This window comes from Penicillium roqueforti (genome assembly GCF_015533775.1).
Source record: "Penicillium roqueforti strain LCP96 04111 chromosome Unknown scaffold_06, whole genome shotgun sequence".
Taxonomy (NCBI): Eukaryota; Fungi; Ascomycota; class Eurotiomycetes; order Eurotiales; family Aspergillaceae; genus Penicillium; species Penicillium roqueforti.
The window spans coordinates 273580-293886 of record NW_024067570.1 but is presented as its reverse complement, the minus strand read 5'-3'; the positions used below and the strand labels follow the sequence as shown (position 1 = coordinate 293886).

At 48.2% G+C, this 20307-nt stretch overlaps 9 protein-coding genes across 9 annotated transcripts; 6 read left to right on the top strand and 3 right to left on the bottom strand.

Annotated features, from left to right (window-relative positions):
* Positions 1–1446: 1446 nt before the first annotated feature.
* LCP9604111_3642 (uncharacterized protein) lies at positions 1447–2046 on the bottom strand (the record flags this gene model as incomplete). The annotated part of the gene is made up of 1 exon (XM_039071253.1): positions 1447–2046. One exon carries the CDS (start codon positions 2044–2046, stop codon positions 1447–1449), a length of 600 nt encoding a protein of 199 aa, XP_038930305.1.
* A 734-nt stretch (positions 2047–2780) lies between these two features.
* Positions 2781–4100, top strand: LCP9604111_3641 (FAD-dependent oxidoreductase; the record flags this gene model as incomplete). Its single annotated transcript, XM_039071252.1, has 5 exons — positions 2781–2809; positions 2876–3013; positions 3064–3152; positions 3226–3329; positions 3390–4100. The coding sequence occupies 5 exons, from the start codon at positions 2781–2783 to the stop codon at positions 4098–4100; spliced, it is 1071 nt and encodes a 356-aa protein (XP_038930304.1).
* A 209-nt stretch (positions 4101–4309) lies between these two features.
* Positions 4310–6475, top strand: LCP9604111_3640 (Zn(II)2Cys6 transcription factor; the record flags this gene model as incomplete). The annotated part of the gene is made up of 4 exons (XM_039071251.1): positions 4310–5150; positions 5207–5478; positions 5532–5662; positions 5725–6475. 4 exons carry the CDS (start codon positions 4310–4312, stop codon positions 6473–6475), a joined length of 1995 nt encoding a protein of 664 aa, XP_038930303.1.
* A 642-nt stretch (positions 6476–7117) lies between these two features.
* Positions 7118–8878, bottom strand: LCP9604111_3639 (uncharacterized protein; the record flags this gene model as incomplete). Its single annotated transcript, XM_039071249.1, has 4 exons — positions 7118–7591; positions 7646–7779; positions 7831–8492; positions 8559–8878. The coding sequence occupies 4 exons, from the start codon at positions 8876–8878 to the stop codon at positions 7118–7120; spliced, it is 1590 nt and encodes a 529-aa protein (XP_038930302.1).
* A 699-nt stretch (positions 8879–9577) lies between these two features.
* Positions 9578–10585, top strand: LCP9604111_3638 (aminotransferase class IV; the record flags this gene model as incomplete). Its single annotated transcript, XM_039071248.1, has 1 exon — positions 9578–10585. One exon carries the CDS (start codon positions 9578–9580, stop codon positions 10583–10585), a length of 1008 nt encoding a protein of 335 aa, XP_038930301.1.
* A 634-nt stretch (positions 10586–11219) lies between these two features.
* Positions 11220–12173, bottom strand: LCP9604111_3637 (class I SAM-dependent methyltransferase; the record flags this gene model as incomplete). Its single annotated transcript, XM_039071247.1, has 5 exons — positions 11220–11273; positions 11317–11503; positions 11551–11695; positions 11754–12004; positions 12055–12173. The coding sequence occupies 5 exons, from the start codon at positions 12171–12173 to the stop codon at positions 11220–11222; spliced, it is 756 nt and encodes a 251-aa protein (XP_038930300.1).
* Positions 12174–13293: 1120 nt separating this feature from the next.
* On the top strand, positions 13294–14163 carry LCP9604111_3636 (DNA replication protein PSF1; the record flags this gene model as incomplete). The annotated part of the gene is made up of 3 exons (XM_039071246.1): positions 13294–13368; positions 13487–14007; positions 14070–14163. 3 exons carry the CDS (start codon positions 13294–13296, stop codon positions 14161–14163), a joined length of 690 nt encoding a protein of 229 aa, XP_038930299.1.
* A 1593-nt stretch (positions 14164–15756) lies between these two features.
* LCP9604111_3635 (uncharacterized protein) lies at positions 15757–16135 on the top strand (the record flags this gene model as incomplete). The annotated part of the gene is made up of 2 exons (XM_039071245.1): positions 15757–15900; positions 15956–16135. The coding sequence occupies 2 exons, from the start codon at positions 15757–15759 to the stop codon at positions 16133–16135; spliced, it is 324 nt and encodes a 107-aa protein (XP_038930298.1).
* A 549-nt stretch (positions 16136–16684) lies between these two features.
* LCP9604111_3634 (sulfate transporter family protein) lies at positions 16685–20092 on the top strand (the record flags this gene model as incomplete). Its single annotated transcript, XM_039071244.1, has 4 exons — positions 16685–16916; positions 16991–18331; positions 18383–18582; positions 18632–20092. 4 exons carry the CDS (start codon positions 16685–16687, stop codon positions 20090–20092), a joined length of 3234 nt encoding a protein of 1077 aa, XP_038930297.1.
* Between the last annotated feature and the right edge of the window lie 215 nt (positions 20093–20307).

The following is a 20307-nucleotide window of genomic DNA, read 5'->3' as shown; positions in this document are numbered from 1 at the left end:
AAATGAGCAGATTGAAAATGCTGATCAACAATGGCAGCCGCCTCTGACCTCATTGTCTGTGGTTCCTCGCTTGCGTTGGTCTAGAAGTGGATATTGCCAACCTATGTGCTCATTCATGGTGGTGTGCATTGATGTCTGTCAGCTGTCTAATCAGAAATTTCCTAGTTAATGAGTTCCCTCGAGTGTGGCCTGGGGGTCATGTTGTGCTAACTTAAGTTTCTCCTGAGAGGTTACCAATCACACATTATGTTGCCCCTCGAATAAACTAGGCTAGGTCGCCCGTTGCCCAGGAATAGCTTGGTGACCGGGAAGCATATCGATCCTCGAACCCTTTTAAGAGGTCACCACATATGTTAGACTGACCATTACACGTACGATCAAACTAAATCGGTTATTGATTCAAGTATAATCAAACGGTTCGTAGCTCATGCCCATGTCAGTGTTGACCGACGAACTAAACATGTGTGGTGATAGAACTGGATGGCACCTGGTGAGAATCTATTTACTCTAGGCCTTCTGTATTTACTCTGAACAACTGACCAGGTGTTTAATGGACATTATTGGTAATACAGCACGGAATTCTCCACCGAAATCTATCACACATCACATGCATTTCTTAATATACTGGGGACGCCGCTGACGCACGCAGTTGTAGCGCCCCAGAACGGCTGCCGGTGCTGGCGGCCAGCTGGCAGAAAAGGGGGAGTTGTATCCGGTACCAAGAAGGAAAAGTCATCTCTATCGTGAATAGTATCACTCTGGCAAACTCCGCCACATCCTCGACATACATGGCCGCTTTCGGTCAGCCTTTGAGGGGAAGTTTCTTTTCTAGAACAATCGCAAGTACCTATAGAACGCCAGTCACCTATACGGAGTAATCCATGCCGAAATCGATACTCAATCGGCATCTCACATTGCCGGATCTCCACTTAGATATATTTACGAAGCTTATGTCCAACCTCGGTCTTATAAATCGGATACCACCACTTCTAGAACAAGTCGAGCGAGCTTTTAGTTCTCACTCCTAGGGTTCAACGTCTATCCTTTCCACGCCGTTAGTCCCACCGCTAAGAGAAGAGTCTTAGGAAGCGAACTGTCTCCTCTATATAAGAGAGTCAGGACGAACATTCCACAGGGCCGCCCTTTATGCCATTATAGAACCTAGAACAATCAACGAACCTAGTAATGGAAGCGGGATGTTACAATGATGTCTCACCTATCCTAAATTCTTACGTCTCATCTATCTCTTGAGTTTTCGGGCTAGCGTTTCTATCAGAGCGTGGGGGTATATATTACCCAACGCCACTATATCCAACAGCAACGTATGACTTTGAAGTAATCTTGCTTCACTAGTTACATTTCATCGGTTCATTATATATGCTGGTCCTTCGTAGTAGCCATCGCCATCTACTGACTGGGGCATATAATCAACAACGTCCCACCGACCTAGTGCTGGTCTATAATCAAATGACCGAAATTGACAGGAAGTTCCCCGCCCTCACTCGATGGCCTTGCAGCATAGACACCAACCCATAGGTCCTTTATATTTTCCTCTTCAAAAACCCAAGTGACCTCCCGGATAGGAGACTTTTCCAAGCCCTCAACAGAATAGATCCACAGACTTCCATCCTCTTCTTTAACTAGTTCAAGAGTTGCCGTACCACTACCCATGGCCCCGGGCACTGGAAGCAAGCTCCAGTCCGCCCAGTTGTCTTTCGCAACGACGCTGAGGTGGGGTTTACCGTGGGTGAATTCAATACCGCACTTCACCCACTTCTGCCCCCCATCGGCGATATTTAGGACAAGGACCACACCGCCCTGGTCATATTTCTTCTCCCAAACGGCATTGACAGCGATGCGGATCCGCTTGAATGCCATGAGAGGTATAGATTTGTATAAGATAGGGGCCGAGAAGGAGATGGTGGAAGGCGGTTTAGCCCATATATCCGTGGAAGATGGTGCTTTGATAGTAAATTCTAGGGGAGGAGAACCGTTGCCTGGAACTTCGGCGTCCGAGTTGGCGAATTTGAATTGGGATTGCGACATGGTGGGCCGTGGAATGCGACGAAGCAGTTGTATAATCAACCACTGATATTTGAACAATGGTACAAGTGAAAGATTGAAGATTTGAGGAAGTCAGCACAGAGAGTCAGCGGAAAGATAAATGACTTTGTCCTGGTGCGAGCAGAAGAGACACGATGGGAAGGGCTCGAACTGGCCTGGGGGATGAGGTATATCTTGTATAAGGTCTCACATCAGCCTGGGAACTATTAGGAAGACTGTTATCCAACCAATGATATTTAAACCTATCTCTTTCACTGCGTTTAACAACAAAATAAATGAATAAATTAGTTTACCATAGATGGATGATGCTTTTGGTGCGCATCGCGTATCAACCAGACTCCGAATCCTAATAGATAAGCCGCCGGAGATCTCAATTTTCATAGGCCCTAAGGTTCCACGAGCCCACCTTCCATATTAGGCAATTCCACATTGGTAATAGTTACAAGGAGGACCAGTGGCATACACCAAGGCAAGTGCCGAAACATTCAATTTGGGTAATTTGATGAGAATGGAATACAAGATGAAAAAAGAAAGCCTATTGTGGAAAGAGGGACTCCATTTTAGAGGCGTGCTAGGTGAAAACCAATTGTTTTAAATGCCTTTCTGTCACTACAGTCACTCTTATAGAAAAGCCATACTGGTTTCAGTTCAGAGTTAGAGCAACTCGGTCTTCACTGTCTTCACAAGAAGCAATTTTAGGACAAAGAACATTCGCAATGCCTGAGAAAACTGTAGTCGTCATTGGGTGAGCTTTTTCCTTGTCCGGAAATATTTGAGAGAGCACAAATCTGACGTATTTGCAATATTATAGTGCCGGGGTAGCTGGGCTCACAACCGCGCTGCTGCTGTCCAAGTGCCCAGGCTATAAAATCATTGTCGCCGCAAAGCACATGCCCGGAGACTACGACATCGAGTACGCCTCACCATGGGCTGGAGCCAACTACATGCCGTAAGTCGGAATAATTGGCCACGGACAAGACCGTAACTGACAAGATTTAGTGTCTCGATTCGCGGGACAGAAGCTGCGGAATGGGAGAAAGCGACATGGGCACCGCTCGAAGACCTCGCGAGGAACCATCCTGAAGCGGGTGTTCACTTCCAAGGCAAGTTAAAGGCTTTATTTTAGTCAATTAGCAATGGCATCGACTAATTTGATTGAAGAATGTGAGATTCATCGTCGCGAAAAAGATGCCGGCTCGGCAACGGCGGATTGGTTTGCTGAGCTCCTATCCCCAGAGCCTTGGTTCAAAGACACTGTGCCAAATGTAAGGAAACACTTCTTCACCTAATATCATGTTTTCATATTCACCAGTTTGATTATTTAGTTCCGTCCGCTTCCAAAGTCATCGCTCGGCCCCGGTGTCGATGCAGGAACGGTCTTCACGTCGGTCTGCATAAACACGGCGATATATCTACCATGGCTCGTGTCTCAGTGTCTTAAGAATGGTGTTACTTTCAAGCGCGCTGTGTTTAGTCACATCTTGGAAGCCGCGGGGCCGAGCGTCTGCCCCGGGAAGGTCGATTTCGTCGTCAACTGCACTGGTCTCATGGCATCGAAGCTCGGCGGCGTGAAAGACAAGACTGTCATTGCGGCTCGTGGCCAGATTGTGGTGGTACGCAACGAGGCTGGAAAGATGGTCGATGTTTCGGGAACCGACGACGGCGATGGCGAGGCATGCTATGTGATGACAAGGGCGGCTGGCGGAGGGACCATCCTAGGCGGTTGCTATCAGAAAGGAAACTGGGACCCCCAGGTAGATCCAAACCTCGCTATCAGGATCATGAAGCGGGCTGTGGAGCTGTGTCCTGCGCTCACCGGCGGCCAGGGAATCGAGCACCTGGACATTGTCCGACATGGCGTTGGGCTACGACCAGTGAGAGAAGGTGGGGTGAGGATTGAAAGGGAGCGAGTAGGCGATCTATGGCTGGTTCATAACTACGGCGCCGGTGGTGCCGGATACCAATCGTCGTACGGATGCGCGCAAGCTGCCATAAGACTCATCCAAGACGCCGCGGGACCACAGTCCAGATTGTAAAATTAGCCAGTAAGACCAAGCAAGCCACTAGTTAGAGTTAGCATAGCTCCACTAATAGCTAAGAAATCAGTCGTCTCGCCACATTAGCGGGGGAGTTGATTGGAAACCCCCAGTTACTATCTTTCTTCCTTATCAGTCACCTCCGTAAAACATACGTCCTCTCGTGATTATATGTTTCCTTCCTTGTAAACCAATTTCAACCACACGGCATGGGTCCATCTGGGAATCGCACTAATTCTCTCGCATTCGCCAAGAGCGATTGCCACACTTGTGCGGCTCTTAAAGAAGGCTGCGACCGTCAGCGCCCTCGGTGCGGCACATGTATATCAAACAGGAGAGCATGCGGCGGCTTTGCCATGGACCTCGTTTGGAAAGAGCTGCCAGTTGTTAATCATGGGCCATTGCCCAGAGGCCGCGAATCTGGATGCAGCTCCAAGAGAGATCCGCAGCACACCTTCAAGTTCACGCAAGGTCGCCCGAAAAGACGGCGGAAACCGAGGCAATCGAATACTGTTTACCAGTCAATATTGGATCTGGGTCTAGATGATTCCCTACGCCATGATGGGGCAAACTTTTTGAATACTACTGGCAAGGCCAGCCTATCATTTCCTTCGACACCTCAACCATCGAGTCCTGAGGAACTGGGAATCAGCAAAGATTGCAGTAGCCAATCCAATGAGTATATGATCTATCAGCTGCAAAATGAGGCGCATCTGTCTCCAGGTTGGGAAATGGGATTAGGAACTATGGAATATGTTGATGGAAATCCGATTGATGCATCCTGCCCAGACACGATAGAGCAGGCTCAGCTTCCTACCCAACTTACTCTGGACCCAGACCAAGAAACTTCGCCGGGCATTATTGGCAATCTAAATCAAGCGGGCGGTGACCTCGCTGAAGAGCTGTTTCCTATGACAAATCTTGAAAGTTTATCGAATTGGGCCACAGAACAAGATACCGATAATCCCGTGCTCGAGGAAGATATGCAACCCATATATCCAATAAAATATCGCAACCTAGCTCACAAGTATGAGCCAATTCTCGCTATATGTACGTATACACACTTGCAGATTCCTTGCAACGTCCTTCCCACTAAATATTTACAGACGACGAGAAATTCTGCGTCATGCCGCTCACCAGGGATTGTCGTATCAACCCCTTCAGAGCTCAGACTGGAAATCTCGAAAACTACGACTTTCTTCTGCATGCGATTGTAGCCCTTTCTTTCCATCACCTCTCGAAGATGAACAACACCGATGATTTGATACTCGAAATGCACCATCACCGATCTACTGCTCTTCATCTCTTCAGCCACGCCTTAAGCCAGCCGACTTCCCTGCCACTTCTTGATACCCTCCTGATACTCGTCAGTATAGAGGTATATTTTGCCCTATAATCATTTGCCGGAATATAATCTGACATATCCTCAAGGTCTGCCAGTCCGCGTTCGGTGCGTGGGGAGTACATCTGAATGGCGCTCAAAAACTTATCACGGAACGGAAGGATATGGAAAGAGGTTTCTGTGATTCTCGCATGCGTGCGCAGCTGGCGATGCTCATATGGTATGTCTAGACGTCTTGCTCACCCTGACCATCGTTCTCTGTTCCGTCTGACACCTCGGCAGGTGGGACACGACAATTGCGCTCATGTCTCGAACCGAGCCTCGTTTGCCGTTCTCCTTGTTGGAGAGACTGAGAGGGTTCGATGACAGCGATGGATGGTCCTGCTTCGGCCTAAACGGGTGTCCGTTTGAACTGATCTCCATCATGGCGCGCCTTGCAAAGCTGGCATGCATATATCAAAGGACCATCCAGATGGAATGGACCATTTTTAACTTCCGCCCCGTCAGAACCATAATCACTGAGGTAAAAGGGTATGTCAACAAAGAGAAAGTCGAATGGGACGAATTGAACGACCTTTCCGAAGACTTCAATTTGCGACGCAATCGGTACTACTGCATCGAAGCATGGAGGCATGCCATATTGCTCTACATCTATCGTGTCTTCACGAAGAAGCCGGACGATCGAGAACTCCGCATGATTGATTATTTTTCTCGTGTTATAATTGACTGCGTACGGTGCATGCCGTGCTCAGACACCACCCAGAAGCAGGTTCTCTTACCTGTGTTTCTAGCCGCCGCAGAAGTTGGCGACGAAAACACCCGTTCTATGGTTCGCGAGTATTGCAATCACTGGAGAGATGTATCTCGAATATATCATTTTGAAACGGCGTCTTCTCTGTTGGACAGCATATGGAAGGACTGGGATCCTTCGACGAGAAGTTCATACTGGTGGGGACTCAAGGTTGGCCCGCAAGATTGGATGACGGGAGATGTTAAAGGTCAATCTTTGGTGTTTGAGTTGCTCTTAGGATGATCATAGGATTTTTAGTGTATAGCTCTTTAACGACAAGATTCTAGTTTCTCATTCCAATTTGATGTAGCAGAAATATCTCCTTTTTGTCACATTCACAGATAGAAATACCGCTATTCTTAGGCTGATCGCTACAATTTCCATTATCTTAGCAGATATACGAGGATCCTTCTCCCCATACCTTCCAAATTGTACTTGACGTACAACAGGAACATTGCATTGGTGTGGGCAATGACTTCCTGAAACAGAGCGAGAGCCGTCCCGGAGTACGTCCCGGAGATTGGTTCATGAGCGGAAATACTATAATCCGCTCCAATATACCGACAGACTTCCCTCCCATGTCTATCATCTTGAATCGAGTACTCTTTCCAAAGACCTGGCTCGCATCAGACAAAAACTGCTCAGAGTATCTTATATATAAATCAAGTGATTTTGTGAAGCTTCTTTAGAATTATATCTGCATCATGACATGCAAAACATATTGGCGGAGAGTAAGACCCAAATCAGCTATTCAACTTATTGTGGATCATTGGACTATAGAGAGGTTATAAGTATTTTCGATCTCTAATGTACAATATAGGAAAACAAGCTGACTGTGGGTAAAACATGAAAATCATAGTCAGCCAACAGATCATAAGCACAGATTTAATCCCTTTCTAGCTTCACTTCGCCCTTATATGCCCCGATATCTTTTTCTTTCACGCCATCATTGTCTACCAAGATACCTTCAATAGCTTCTTCTCTCCTAGCGTTGAGCATACCGAAGTCGACCCTTGGTCCTTTGAAAATCCCCTTCTTGGTGGCATGCCATAGCACAATCACAAAGCAAACAAGTCCAGTACAAACGACTGACACATAACTCATATTCTCGGGGGTCACAGGCATCTCAGTGGGGAAACAGTAGATGATATCGAGGAACACCACCCACAAGACTGAAATCGCATTGATAGTAGACCCGTACCGGCCGAGATCAAAATAGCGTGCTGGAAGGACCCGATCGCGGCCGCGCCATAGCAAAACAGCCTGAGGAAGGACGCAGGACGTTTGAAGAAACACGACGGCTGCGTTGACCATAGCCGAGAAAGCAGTGGAGGATCCAAGGAAGATGAGTCCATATAGCTATTGAAGTTGTTAACTGAGAGTGAACAAAAAGGGTTGAGAAATGTATCATACCGAAACGAATACCGCAGATAATAGAAGAGCATGGATGGGAACTTGCATACCAGGATGTACACGTTGCCAATACCCAGAGTAAGGCAGCGCTCCATCACGGGAAACGGCCCATATTGTGCGTGATGCCGTAGTAGCTGCAAAAATATCGTCAGACAAACTTCAAATAACTTTTCACAACCACATACCATTGGCCACCAAGTTACTAAAGAAAAGAAAGGCGAAGAAAGCCATGAGAATCGAAGCTGCCACTCGAGAGCCCGTTCCGTTGTAGTAGATGTCAAACAGGGGAAGGCCGGTCACAGTGTGGAGTACTGCATCAATATCAGGGGTTGCGTATAGCAGAGCCGCAGCGAAGGGTAAAGTTGTAACAAAGCCTGCTAGGAGCGGGTAGATCATGACCTTGGGCACATTCTTAGACGGGTTAGGAATCTCCTCGCACATGTGAGCACCACAATCGCTACCCAGATAGGCGAAAACCGAGTTTGCCACGGCGAGCATGAAGGCAAATCCATCGGAAGACCAGCCCGTCCGGTTCGTGGTATCGGTAAAGATTGCAGAGCCAGAGGCGTGGTCCTTCGTGACGACGAACAACACAATCGTCGTGGAGGTCAGTGTCAGCACGGCCAAGACAAACATCAGCTTGTTATAAAGAGGAATCCAGTTTGCCATCAGGATATTGATCGCCGCCGCCAACCAGATCAGACAGACATAAATCAGATACGCGTGCCATTGCTTTGGGTCATAGTCCGGATACCAGGCGACGGTAATATCGAGAACCATGGAGGCGACGAAATTGGCGACAGATCCAGAAGAGAGCCACCAACCGATGACACTCATCCAGCCGTTTCTGAACAAAAAAAAAAGATTAGCAAGATAGATTTTAACAGGCAGTTCGAGGAGGAGATGCAATTACACAAATGAAGCGAAGGGTCTATAGTCTTCTCGTGCAACCATAAAAGACCAGTAGTACTGGGCACCTGCAACTGGGTATGCAGAGGCTAGCTCGGCCATTCCAATTGAAACTATCGTTGTCATGACCCCAGCAATTGGGAGAGCCCAGATAGTACCGCCTGACGAAGCCTCTGTCAAACCGATACCAATCGCCGAACCAGTGCCTAGCCACGTGCATGTCAGGGTAAAAGACAAGGCTCCTAGAGACCATTTAGAGAACCGGCGAGGCATAGCGGCCTCATAGCCAGCGGCCTCGAGCTCGAGATCATCAATGTTCGTCATAGTTCAGAAGCGTCCAAAGAATGTAGAAAAATAACTGATCGAAAGGATATTATAAGGAAAGAAGCTTCGTTTTTAACTCTTAGCTACCTGTGTAGATAGTTATCAGCCGTTACCGTGGTGCTTGATGTCTCTTCGCAAGAGGGAGATAAGAGGGCATTCTAGGCATCTGAGAAATGCCTCTTTCCATTCTTAGAAGGAGATATTGTACTTGATCCTAGATCAATTCCATACTGTGATCAAATTATCTTTGCCTTCATGTCTTATCGTGGCTGACAATACGAATGATCGAAGGGTGCCCAGAAGCGGAAGTACCCAATTAGGCAAGCGGGCTTGTCTGCGTTCCCGCTCGGCTTTGTGGCGAATCCCGAATCTCGGTTCTGCCTCCTGCGGTCGAATCACATCCCACGCAGACGACCCATCCTATTCTGCCGATTTAGGAAATCGAGGCCCGTCATGTCGTCGGAGATAAGCGCTGTCGATCGCCAGGATTAGCAAAATGGCTTCCCCAGAACAATATTATACTGCTTTAGGAAGGAGAGGAGATCAGCAGTTGAGCCTCGGCATCAGAACCCCCTCGCAGCCATTAAAGCCTATTTAAAGGTGTACCTGTGTGACGGTTGATAACACCATCTTCTATCACAAACTCTCTTCTTCTTTTCTCAACTCCGTGTGGTTGTCTTTTACCCTCTATTCTCCAAAATGACTTCGATGAATGAAATCTTCGGCGCCTACGCTGCACGAAAAGCTGTGCTTGAAGCCAGCAGTAATCCCTTTGCCAAGGGTATCGCCTGGGTTGAAGGAGAGCTCGTTCCTTTCCATCAGGCTCGCATTCCTATGATGGACCAGGGATTTCTGCATGGCGATCTCACCTATGACGTGCCATCAATCTGGGATGGGCGTTTCTTCCGTCTCGACGATCATATTTCTCGGCTGGATGCTAGTTGCGGCAAGATGCGAATGCAGCTTCCGCTGCCAAGGGAGGAAATAAAGCGAATCCTTGGACAAATGGCCACCACGAGCGGAATAAAAGACGCTTTTGTCGAGCTGATCGTCACTCGGGGCCTCGTTGGCGTTCGTGGCTCTACGCCCGAACAGCTCACCCAGCAGAATCTCTATATGTTCGTCCTGCCATACTCCTGGGTTATGGAGCCAGAGATGCAATATGGAGGTGGTAGCGCCATAATTGCTCGCACTGTTCGGAGAACCCCCGTTGGCTGTTTCGACCCAACCATCAAGAATCTGCAATGGGGCGACCTGACTCGCGGAATGTTTGAAGCCTCGGACCGCGGCGCTACATACCCTTTCCTCACTGATGGAGATGCAAATCTCACGGAAGGCTCTGGATTCAACATCGTTCTCATCAAGAACGGCGTTCTCTACACACCCGAGCGTGGAGTCCTCGAGGGTGTGACCCGCAAGAGTGTCTTCGATGCGGCACGCGCCAATGGCATTGAGTTCCGTGTAGAAATCGTGCCGGTTGAGTCGATATATCACTGCGATGAGCTTTTCATGTGCACCACTGCTGGTGGTATTATGCCAATCACCGTGCTAGATGGAAAGCCTGTGAATGATGGCCAGGTTGGTCCCATCACCAAGTGCATCTGGGATCATTACTGGGCGATGCATTATGATTCGACCTACAGCTATGCTCTTAACTACGATAACTCCGAGAAGCCATCAGACGCTGGGCGCCAACAGAGACTTTAAATCAAGCCTTGCAATTGGTCAAATGTTCTTAGGAGAATCAGTTAGCCTATATGAAACTTGTGCGGCTGCATCCTTATCTTGTTACAAGAGTAGTAGTAAATCTCTTTTCTCGTCTAACCATTGTGTCAACGCTCTGGCAAATAGGCATGTATTGTCTAAATCTCCGAGTCTCGCGTCGACCTTGAACGTCCACAAACTGCTCTTCAAAAACATCATAGGAATCTGGAAATCTAGTAATACGTTACCACGACCGACCTGAAATTCACAGGCAGCGCGAATAGTGAGGTACGCTATATCATTGAAGGACGTAGTTTTTGACGGCAATATAACGGCTTTTTTGTCGTCGCAACTACCATCCGAGTAGACGATAAAGCTGCTCACAGAGAGGGTCGCATTGACGAAGCCCTCGTCAATATATATTCAACCCAAGCCACAATCTCTGAAATAGCGTTGAACTCTCGCTTATCTACTTTGGGACATTGCGAATACGAACAGCGAGCAACTAGTTAATCACATTTTTACTACTATAAAGACTCTTTAATCATCGTATAAAAGTGACTAGATTGCCCAATAAATCCATCTCACGAGGAAGGCTGCCCCGTTCAGCAGCAGAAAAAGAGACAAGCCGAATCCTTCAATCAAATCTTTCTCCCAACCACGACATAAACATCAAAGCAATAATAGCAACCTAGGCTGTGCAAGTCACTTAGCATAGCCTCCCTCAGACTTACAATCTGATCCATGGATTGTATTTCATTCAACTTGTGCATTTTGAAAGCAGCAGTCAGAACATGCTGGATTCCGACAACGACCGTGAGATTGAGGTCTTCCCGCGTGGCCGGGTTGTCAAGAGTGTAGATCCGCTCTTCACAGGATTCCAGTCCAGATTTCTGGAAAGTGCCACGAAGGGTAGCAATACTAAAGGGAGTTAGCCTCTCTATTTAGTCCCTGGTAGTCAAGCTTACTTTGGTGTTTTCCCAAGCGAAACAAGAGTCCTAAGGAATAAGTCGGTTCCATATCGTGCATCAGTGGCTCGCTTCCCCTCGGGCTCTCCTTTGATTGCACACTCATGTGCGGCACAATCTATCCACTGTAAATAACCCCCTGGCTCTGCTCGGTATTACGTTAGATCTTGGATTAATCGAAGCTAAGATGGGAAACTCCGTACTGAGAAGTGTCATCAAGTTTCGCACGGCAGGCTCCCACTCGTCAGAAGACAATGCTACCACCATCACTCGAACATTGACGACATCATATTCCCCTAGATACTCATCTGGGAATGGCTCAAGAAAATTTTGATGATGGAAGGTGATATTTTCCGGCAAGGCATCCTTGTGGGGAAACATGACGTCTGAGAGGTCAAACCCGTCAAGCTGACAAGTACTTGGGAGGGCAGCTGCGAGCTCACGTAACCAGATCCTTGGAAAATAGTGTTAGGGCTTTCTTCTCTTAATGGAGTTGTTACTCACCCAGTTCCTGTACCGACATCTGCAATGCGCATACGATCATGTTGTTTGATGGCTGGATGAAGGAGATACCCAATATTGGCTTGCCAGGCTTTATATTGCATATTCAGTCTGTATTCCATGTTAATATTACTAGAGGGTTGAATTGCTGCTGAGTTTTCCACCTGTCGCGTTCGGCTATGTTCCTAACCAGTAAATATTCACCGTGAGATTGGACTTGGTCGGACATTTTCATATGTCGAAAGCGATATGATCTTGAAACGGTTGAATCAGATTAAATTCGTGCAAAGTTCCAGCAGTATAAGCTCTTTTATAATGGCGAGATTTAGCTTTGAAGGGCGGATTTGGGGGCTTGGTGGCGGTAGTAAGCATAAATGTTAGTCAGGCCTCCGATCCAGGCCTCCCATCTAGGCCTCCCATTTCGGCCCCATGCAGGATTCTATTAAGTTATAGACCTCGAACGGTCTCTGTCTTTGCAACAGCCAACTAGCTGAGAGGATGTTCAGTCAGCGGTGGTAGATCTCGTATTTTTTGGAGTACTTATATGACCCATCAAACCAACGGCACCTCTCTAGGGCCCGAGCGATTGAGCTGAGTGGTTGGGGCTATAACTTGAACTCACATGTGCGGAGGTGATAGACGTCATCCTGGTCATCAATTGCCATTTTCACCATAAAGTTCACGACTCGGTGTGTATTATCAATTCTAGCGCCCAATCGCGATGAGGGAGCAGCAATTCCCACCCCGGAGGTGTATGGGGTGCACCTTACTCCAGTTCTAATTACTGTATGTCAATGTAGCAGGGCCTTGGGGGTTGATATTATTACTACTAATTGCTGTATGCCTCAAATTTACACCCAAGCATAAAAAGTGGAGGTCTGTGAATAGTCGCGCCGCGAAGCCGAGGCCTATATGATCTTCTGATATCCTGTAAATATCACAAAATGAGGACTTATATGCAGCTCTGGTAACTAGTATCAATCATTGACTCGCCCTTTTGATTCGAAAATAATCATTGGGCACTTTCCCTCGATTCGTCTAGACGCTGTTGTGCTCGTTCCAGCTTTGTTTGCCCCATCCTCTTTGCCTGTCTTCTTGTAAAAACCCAACCTTACGGAATATTATTCAATGCATTCAAGACACTTTAGTGTACTTCTCATCTATCTCTTTCGATCAAGACTCCATACCTAACCTTGGCGCCGATCACTCCACCTGACTAAGAGCCGATCTTGGCGCGCCGAAATGGATCAAAGTCGCGTCCCTCAACAGGACGCCGACCGCGTGGCCACCATGTACGGCGAACTCGGCAACAAATTGGTACGTGGGCTATAGATTCATCCCGCTCTTGGGCATTTATCATCTCAACACAGACCGACCGTATAATATCAAAACAAGAGAAAACGAAACCCGCTGACCAACAACTCACGCGCAATAGGTCCAACACGCCAAACGCACCCAATCCCTCGCCCACCTACCCCCATACCAAACCGAAATCGTGCGCGCAGTAACCCGGGAAGTCCGCGATCTCGACCGCGATGTCATCCGTCTCCTAGCACCCTTCGAGGGCGCGTTCAACCCCTCAGCCGACCCAGCCATCGCCTGCGCGCTCCTCGTCGACCACCTGTGCATGCGCCGGAACAAGCGCTGCCTGCTTGCGTATCACCGCGTGCGCACAGACAAGCTCGAGGAGCTTTGCTGGACGGGCGTGGATATCCTCGAGCAGCAGCAGCCGTCCGATGACAGCGCGGCGCCGCAGCACACGGCTCTCGGGGCGAACGGGCATAGCTCGCTGAGTCCCGAGGAGGAGGAGTATTTCCGCCAGTACGGGGATATGCTTGCTGCGTATAAGGGCCAGTGGACGGATGTTGATTTGACGGGGACGCTGGAGCCGCCGAAGCATTTGTTTATTGATGTGCGGGTGTTGAAGGATGCTGGTGAGATTCAGACGGAATATGGGTATGTTTCTTTTCTTTTGTCTCCTGCATTTTCTGGGTGTTCGGTGGCTAATTTGGGTTTAGGGTGATCAACTTGACCAAGAACAGTCAGCTGTATGTTCGTCAAGGTGATGTGGAGCGTCTGATTGCGCAGGGTTTCCTGGAGCGATTGACTTGAATGTGAGCCGGAACTACCTGGCTGCTTCGGGTTTTATATGAGTACAAGAATTATATGAGCAAAAGAAATATGAGTTAGCGTTGGATATCTACAGTGGTTTTGTGACGGGACCATGGACTTTGAGATACCCCCGCCGTTAAGACATCGGCCAAAATGAAGATTTTCTGCATTGCAATAGTGCGAGTCTAATTATGTATGACTGTTGGTTTGATCAATAGCTTTTTTACTCGAATTACTCTCTAGGGGTAGATTGGCCCATGGTAAAAGACCAATTGGAGCGATGACCATAACTAGTTATCTCGTTGGCTGGCGTTATGCAAGGAAACAAGGCTGCGGCTGCATGTCGATGCCGATCATGCGGCGCATACTGTGTTCCGACCACGGAGCTGTAGCATGTTGTATACTATTTCTATTACGTATGATTATCGAAGGTCTAGTTAGTCTAGAGTTAGCGCAATTGAAGAGACAACCTATTATATCTCTCGAAGACCCGTTCCCCTCCGCTCTCATTAAAAAGGTAGAATGCTACGGAGTACTCCGTAGAAATACCCATTAGTAGTACCATTTAGCCCATGATCGACCCGACCGCACTTCCCCTCTATGCTTAATAGAATAGATCAATCTAGTCGATCCCACTAATTTAAACCTCTATCTTAGCCTGTAATGCACGGAACTAGTAGTCATTGTAGGCCGATGTACTCCGTGATAGATTAATTAATCAAGCCTTGCAACCTAGAAAACTAGGCACCTCAAAAAGTGGGGGTTTGAATTGGTAACCTGGGATGTCAACCAAAGGGTTGACATTGTAGTCTTTTCCGTAGAACGTTGGTAGGTTCTTCCTGATTGATCTAAAAGAAAATGGGTAGGTAAGAGAATGGTGAAAGAGCTATAGCAACTGAGAGGTAACTGAGAGCAAACTCTCTATCCTAGGCCTTACCCTAATTTAGTCAGTTCCATCATTTACTCTCACTGACGAGTTCTAATCCTATACATCGCACCGTCCTTCTTCTCTCACTCACCATGCCGAATGTCCTCACTTCCATTTCTGTCTCGACGGGCTCATCCATGAGTACAACTTCAGTGATACAGTTTGACAACCTGCCTGCCTTTGAAGCTCACGTCCTCTCCTCCCTACACCAAGTCGAAAGCTATCACAACTTTTTATTTACCGACGTGCCTGAATCCTGGGGGGGCGGCCGTGTTCCAGCGTATTGACGAAAAGATCCCTTCTCGGTAAGTCAAAGACCTTCTGCATCTAATTTTCCTTGACTCTTACCCAATATACTAGGAAAACCCACAATACAAGGGACCGTACTCTACGGGTCAAAGTCATACCGACAGAGGTACAAAATTGTATCCAGCACTGGCTAGTGCAGCAGATGATCGACTGGCTCTTGAATCATAACATAACGCAATATGAACAACCACTCTTACGTGTGGCAGTTGGAACAAGTAAGTACCTTACAACTCACTTACCTGCACAGGAACTCTAGGAAAGAACCCAACTTCTTTTTCCGAGTCGAGGGTCATATCATGCCAGCTATTGCGGTAGAGTGTGGCTGGAGCGAGTCGATTACACGAATTTATAATAATATGAACCTGTTACTAATGGGTGGTGATGGCTCTATTAGGGTTGTCATTATCGTCAAGTGGAGAAAGCTGCAAGGAGGTGTCTCGGGGACTGTCGAGCTCTTTAACAGAGACCGAAACGATATGCCCAGATGTGAACAAAGCGAAGTATGTCCGGATTTCTGATTAAATATCACATACTTATTACCTGGAATCTGTGCAGAGTATCTTCCCCCGCCCTGCCACTGGAAATAATCAACGGCTAGGGATTCGACGACGTGATATCTTTGGGCCGGCGCTATTAGATGACAACAGCGGGAATGATATCTTCTACCTGGATGTCGAGCGACTGCGTGGTTATGCCGCCGAATCCCTTCACTTCATGAACCTTGTTCCGGCATAAATATCTTCTTGGTTGATTGTATGCAACTAATTAATTCCTTTGTCTTGATACATTGCTGCTACTGAATACTCTCTCTATAGTAACTGTAAGGCGATTTACTACAACAATACATGTAGCTACTATTGAGAGCATAGGTGAAACTTGAGAGACCCTAATATATCATGTGATGATATCTTATCTTATCTTATCCGCTTAGGTCAGCCGAGTGTTGGCTGTTTGCGCACGGGCCTACCGCCTCCCACTATCTTCATCTGTATTAGTCCGGATCCGGTTTAGCGCGCCTATTAAGAGATAAGGGACGTTTAGTCAAAAAACCTTGGAACTCCGATACTTCGGATCTTTTCTATCTGGTCTGTTGCTAATTCAGATTTGTGTTGATAGGTAACTTCCTTTCACTTCTATATAATTCACTGAGCCCCCCTTGCAATGTTCATCTCGGTTGCGTCATCTGTTTGTCCAAACGGCCCAATGCGTTAAGTGGCCCCGTTTAACTTCCGAATCTCCTAAATTTTCGACGCACTTGGTTGGACAGCAATTGCGCGAGATACCATGGCGGTTTTGCAGCCTCGTGGCCGTCGCGACTCTCGTGCATCAGCGCTATCACGCAATCTGATGTTTGACCGCGACATCCAGGGTAACGCCCCATCAGAAACGTTGGTGGAACATGCAAATCCAGGTAGCCCGCCCGGTCCAATGGGAGCAGAATCATCCAGCTACAATGGATCAACGACAAGAACACCAAACCGTTCATTTTACCACCGGTCCTTCAATAGCAATATGGGTGGGTCATTGTGCATACATAGTGCACGGCTAGAGATACCGCGCAATTTTTACTGACCATTCGACCTATCACAGATCCGGCTCATTATGCTTCAGGCGGTCTCCGTGACCAGACTGCGGAACTCGCTACCTATGGCCTTTCGCTGAATAAGAATTCCCTCTTGAGGGACGGCTCCGGCTTACCCCCCACCCTTGATATATTCCACGGCAGACGGGATTCTGCAAGTTACTCCCAGGACGAAGCTGCAAACCCTCAATCCGCAGCGGGGGAGGCGTTATTGGAGCCAGGGTATCCCTCAGTTGACCCTGCTTCGGCTTCAGGTCCTTCGGCCTTGACAGAGATGATTCGCCGTCCGTTGACGGATACGGAGGAGGACCAGGCCACACAACCCGGGACCGATGATATCTCCTTCCCCCCACCGATGATCTATGCGGAACCCGAACGAGACAATGAAAGCACCTCGTTATTATCTAAATCACGATCCAAATCTATACAAAACTATGGAAGTGCAAGTGACGCTGAGAATCAAAGGGCGGCTGCACAACGATCTCCAAACTTAATAACGAAAGGAATTTCATCCGTCACCCATTATACTCGGATCTTGTCGAACCCAAAGGCATGGGATGGGCGAGCCATATGGAAAGATGCTGTGGTATACCCCGCAAGTCTGGTTCCTGCCGTATTACTGGGTCTACTGCTCAACATTCTTGATGCTTTATCCTATGGAATGATCTTGTTCCCTCTGGGAGAACCCCTGTTCGCTCACCTGGGAACTGACGGTATCTCGATGTTCTATGTCAGTACCATTATATCCCAAGTGGTATTCTCCTGTGGAGGCTCGATCTTCAAAGGAGGAATAGGAAGTGAGATGATTGAAGTAGTACCCTTCTTCCACCAGATGGCTTTCACCATCATGAATTCAGTCGGCAAGGACAACCCGAAATCAGTGATTGCAACGACCATTCTAGCCTTTTCGGTCAGTTCGGTTCTCACCGGCTTGGTGTTCTTCTTAATGGGTGTATGTGGGCTGGGCTCACTCATTGGCTTCTTTCCCCGTCATATTCTCATCGGGTGCATCGGTGGTGTGGGCTACTTTCTTCTACAGACTGGAATGGAGGTTTCAGCCCGGCTCCCCGGGTCTCTCGAGTACAACCTCCCCACGATTCAGAAACTTTTCACTCTCGATACTTTCCCTCTTTGGATGATACCCCTCTTCCTTGCCATTGGACTTCTTGTTCTCAAACGATTTGTTCGCTCGAACTTCCTTGTCGGCGGATACTTCATTGCCGTTGCTGCAGTGTTCTACATTGTCATCTTAAGCGCTAGGATTTCTATGGGCGCTCTGCGCCACAATGGATGGGTCTTTGCTGCCCCGTCTTCGAACAACCCGTGGTATCATTTCTATTCTCTCTATGGTGAGTCAATTGGTTGTAATTCTTCTGGCATTCCATGCTAATTCATTCCAGATCTCTCGGCGGTCAATTGGACTGCCTTTGGTGAGACAATTCCGGCCATGTTCGCTTTGACATTCTTTGGTGTGCTTCATGTGCCCATCAACGTACCTGCTCTCGGCATATCCACCGGCGAAGACAATCTCAACGTTGACAGAGAGCTCATGGCACATGGCGTGACGAATGCACTTTCAGGATTCGCAGGAAGCATTCAGGTATGTGACCCCATCGCTAGAGCTGTGGTTAATGTGCTAACGGAAGCAGAACTATCTTGTTTATACCAACAGTCTTCTCTTCATTGCAAGTGGCGGGTCATCTCGGTTGGCTGGTCTGATGTTGGCCGCAGCCACTGCAGGGATTATGGTCATTGGCCCAGTAATAATCGGCTTTATTCCTATTATGGTCGTTGGTGCCTTGATCTTCTTGTTGGGCATTGAGCTTTTGCAGGAGGCATTGGTGGACACATGGGGAAAACTCACCCGGCTTGAATATCTAACCGTTGTCATTATCGTTGTCACTATGGGCGCTTGGGACTTCGTGGTCGGAATCTTCATTGGGATCATTTTGGCCTGTGTGAACTTTGTGGTCCAAACGTCTCGGAAATCTGCCATTCGAGCAACATTCTCGGGTGAAATTTCCGGGTCAACGGTCCGACGTCCTCCTATCCAACAGGAGTTCCTACGCGAAGCTGGGCAGCAGACCCTGATTATCAAGCTTGGTGGATATCTCTTTTTTGGGACCATCGTGAATGTCGAGAACACCATGCGTGGCCTGATCGAGGAGGAAGCTTTCGACCGTCGTCCCATTCGATTCATCATTCTCGATTTTACTCGAGTCTACGGAATCGACTTCTCGGCCGCAGAAGCATTCACCCGCATCAACCGCGTTCTTCAAAAGCGCAACGTACAAACGGCCATATCCGGCTTGGATGTCGAAAGTGACGTAGGAAGGTCCCTACAAAATGTAGGACTTTTCGAGCCAGAATCTGGCGTCCCTATCTTCGAAGACCTGAACTCAGCCCTTGAGTTCTGCGAGAACAACTACCTGAAAGTCTTCTACAACCGCCAGCAAGCACTTTCCACACCCACCGATTCAACTGCAAACTCCGAGCTCCTCCAAATCCCCGCCTCAGTCCCCGTGCCCTCAGGACCCAAACCTATCACCCTAACCGACAACATTGTCAGCTCACCCCGCCGCCAGCACCTACAGCGCGTGGCGACCTCAACCATCCAAGCCCACGAAACAACAATGATGGCCTCCCCCGCCTGGTCCGCCATGCGCCAACCACTCCCACTCCTCCTCCAAACCTTCCAAGGCCTCTCAACCGAAAACGAAGACTTTTGGTTCCCCGCCTGCGCCTACTTCTCCTGCGAATGCTACCCCGCCGGCACAGTCCTGTACCACGAAGGCGACGCCCCGCGCGCCTTCTACCTCCTCGAGTCTGGCATGCTGCGCGCTGGCTACGACCTCCCACAGGGCCGCTACTTCGAGCTCATTGTCGCTGGTCGACCGTGCGGCGAACTGCCTTTCTTCAGTGATACACGCCGCACGGCGACGGTCAAGGCCGAGCGCGATTGTGTGGCTTGGTGTTTAACGGGGGCGCAGTGGAAGGTGCTACAGGAGAAAGAGCCGCGCATTGCTCGTGAACTGTTGACGGTTAGCTTGAAGTTGACGACTGAGCGCATGGATAGTATCACCTCGTATGTTTTGACGATGGCGGCTTGATTTTCTTTTTAGTTGGCTTGTTCGTTGTTTGCATCTAGCTTGGTGGTTATCTGAGCGAATTGTTGGGCCTCGTTTTTAATGTTGATATTCCCATATTCCCCGACTCTTTGGTTTACATATGCATTCGTATATAGCAGCTGGAGCATGCATGCATATCGACCTCGTGATGTTTTTATGATCGTTGTATGTAGCAGAACTTCGCCTTGCACGCATGT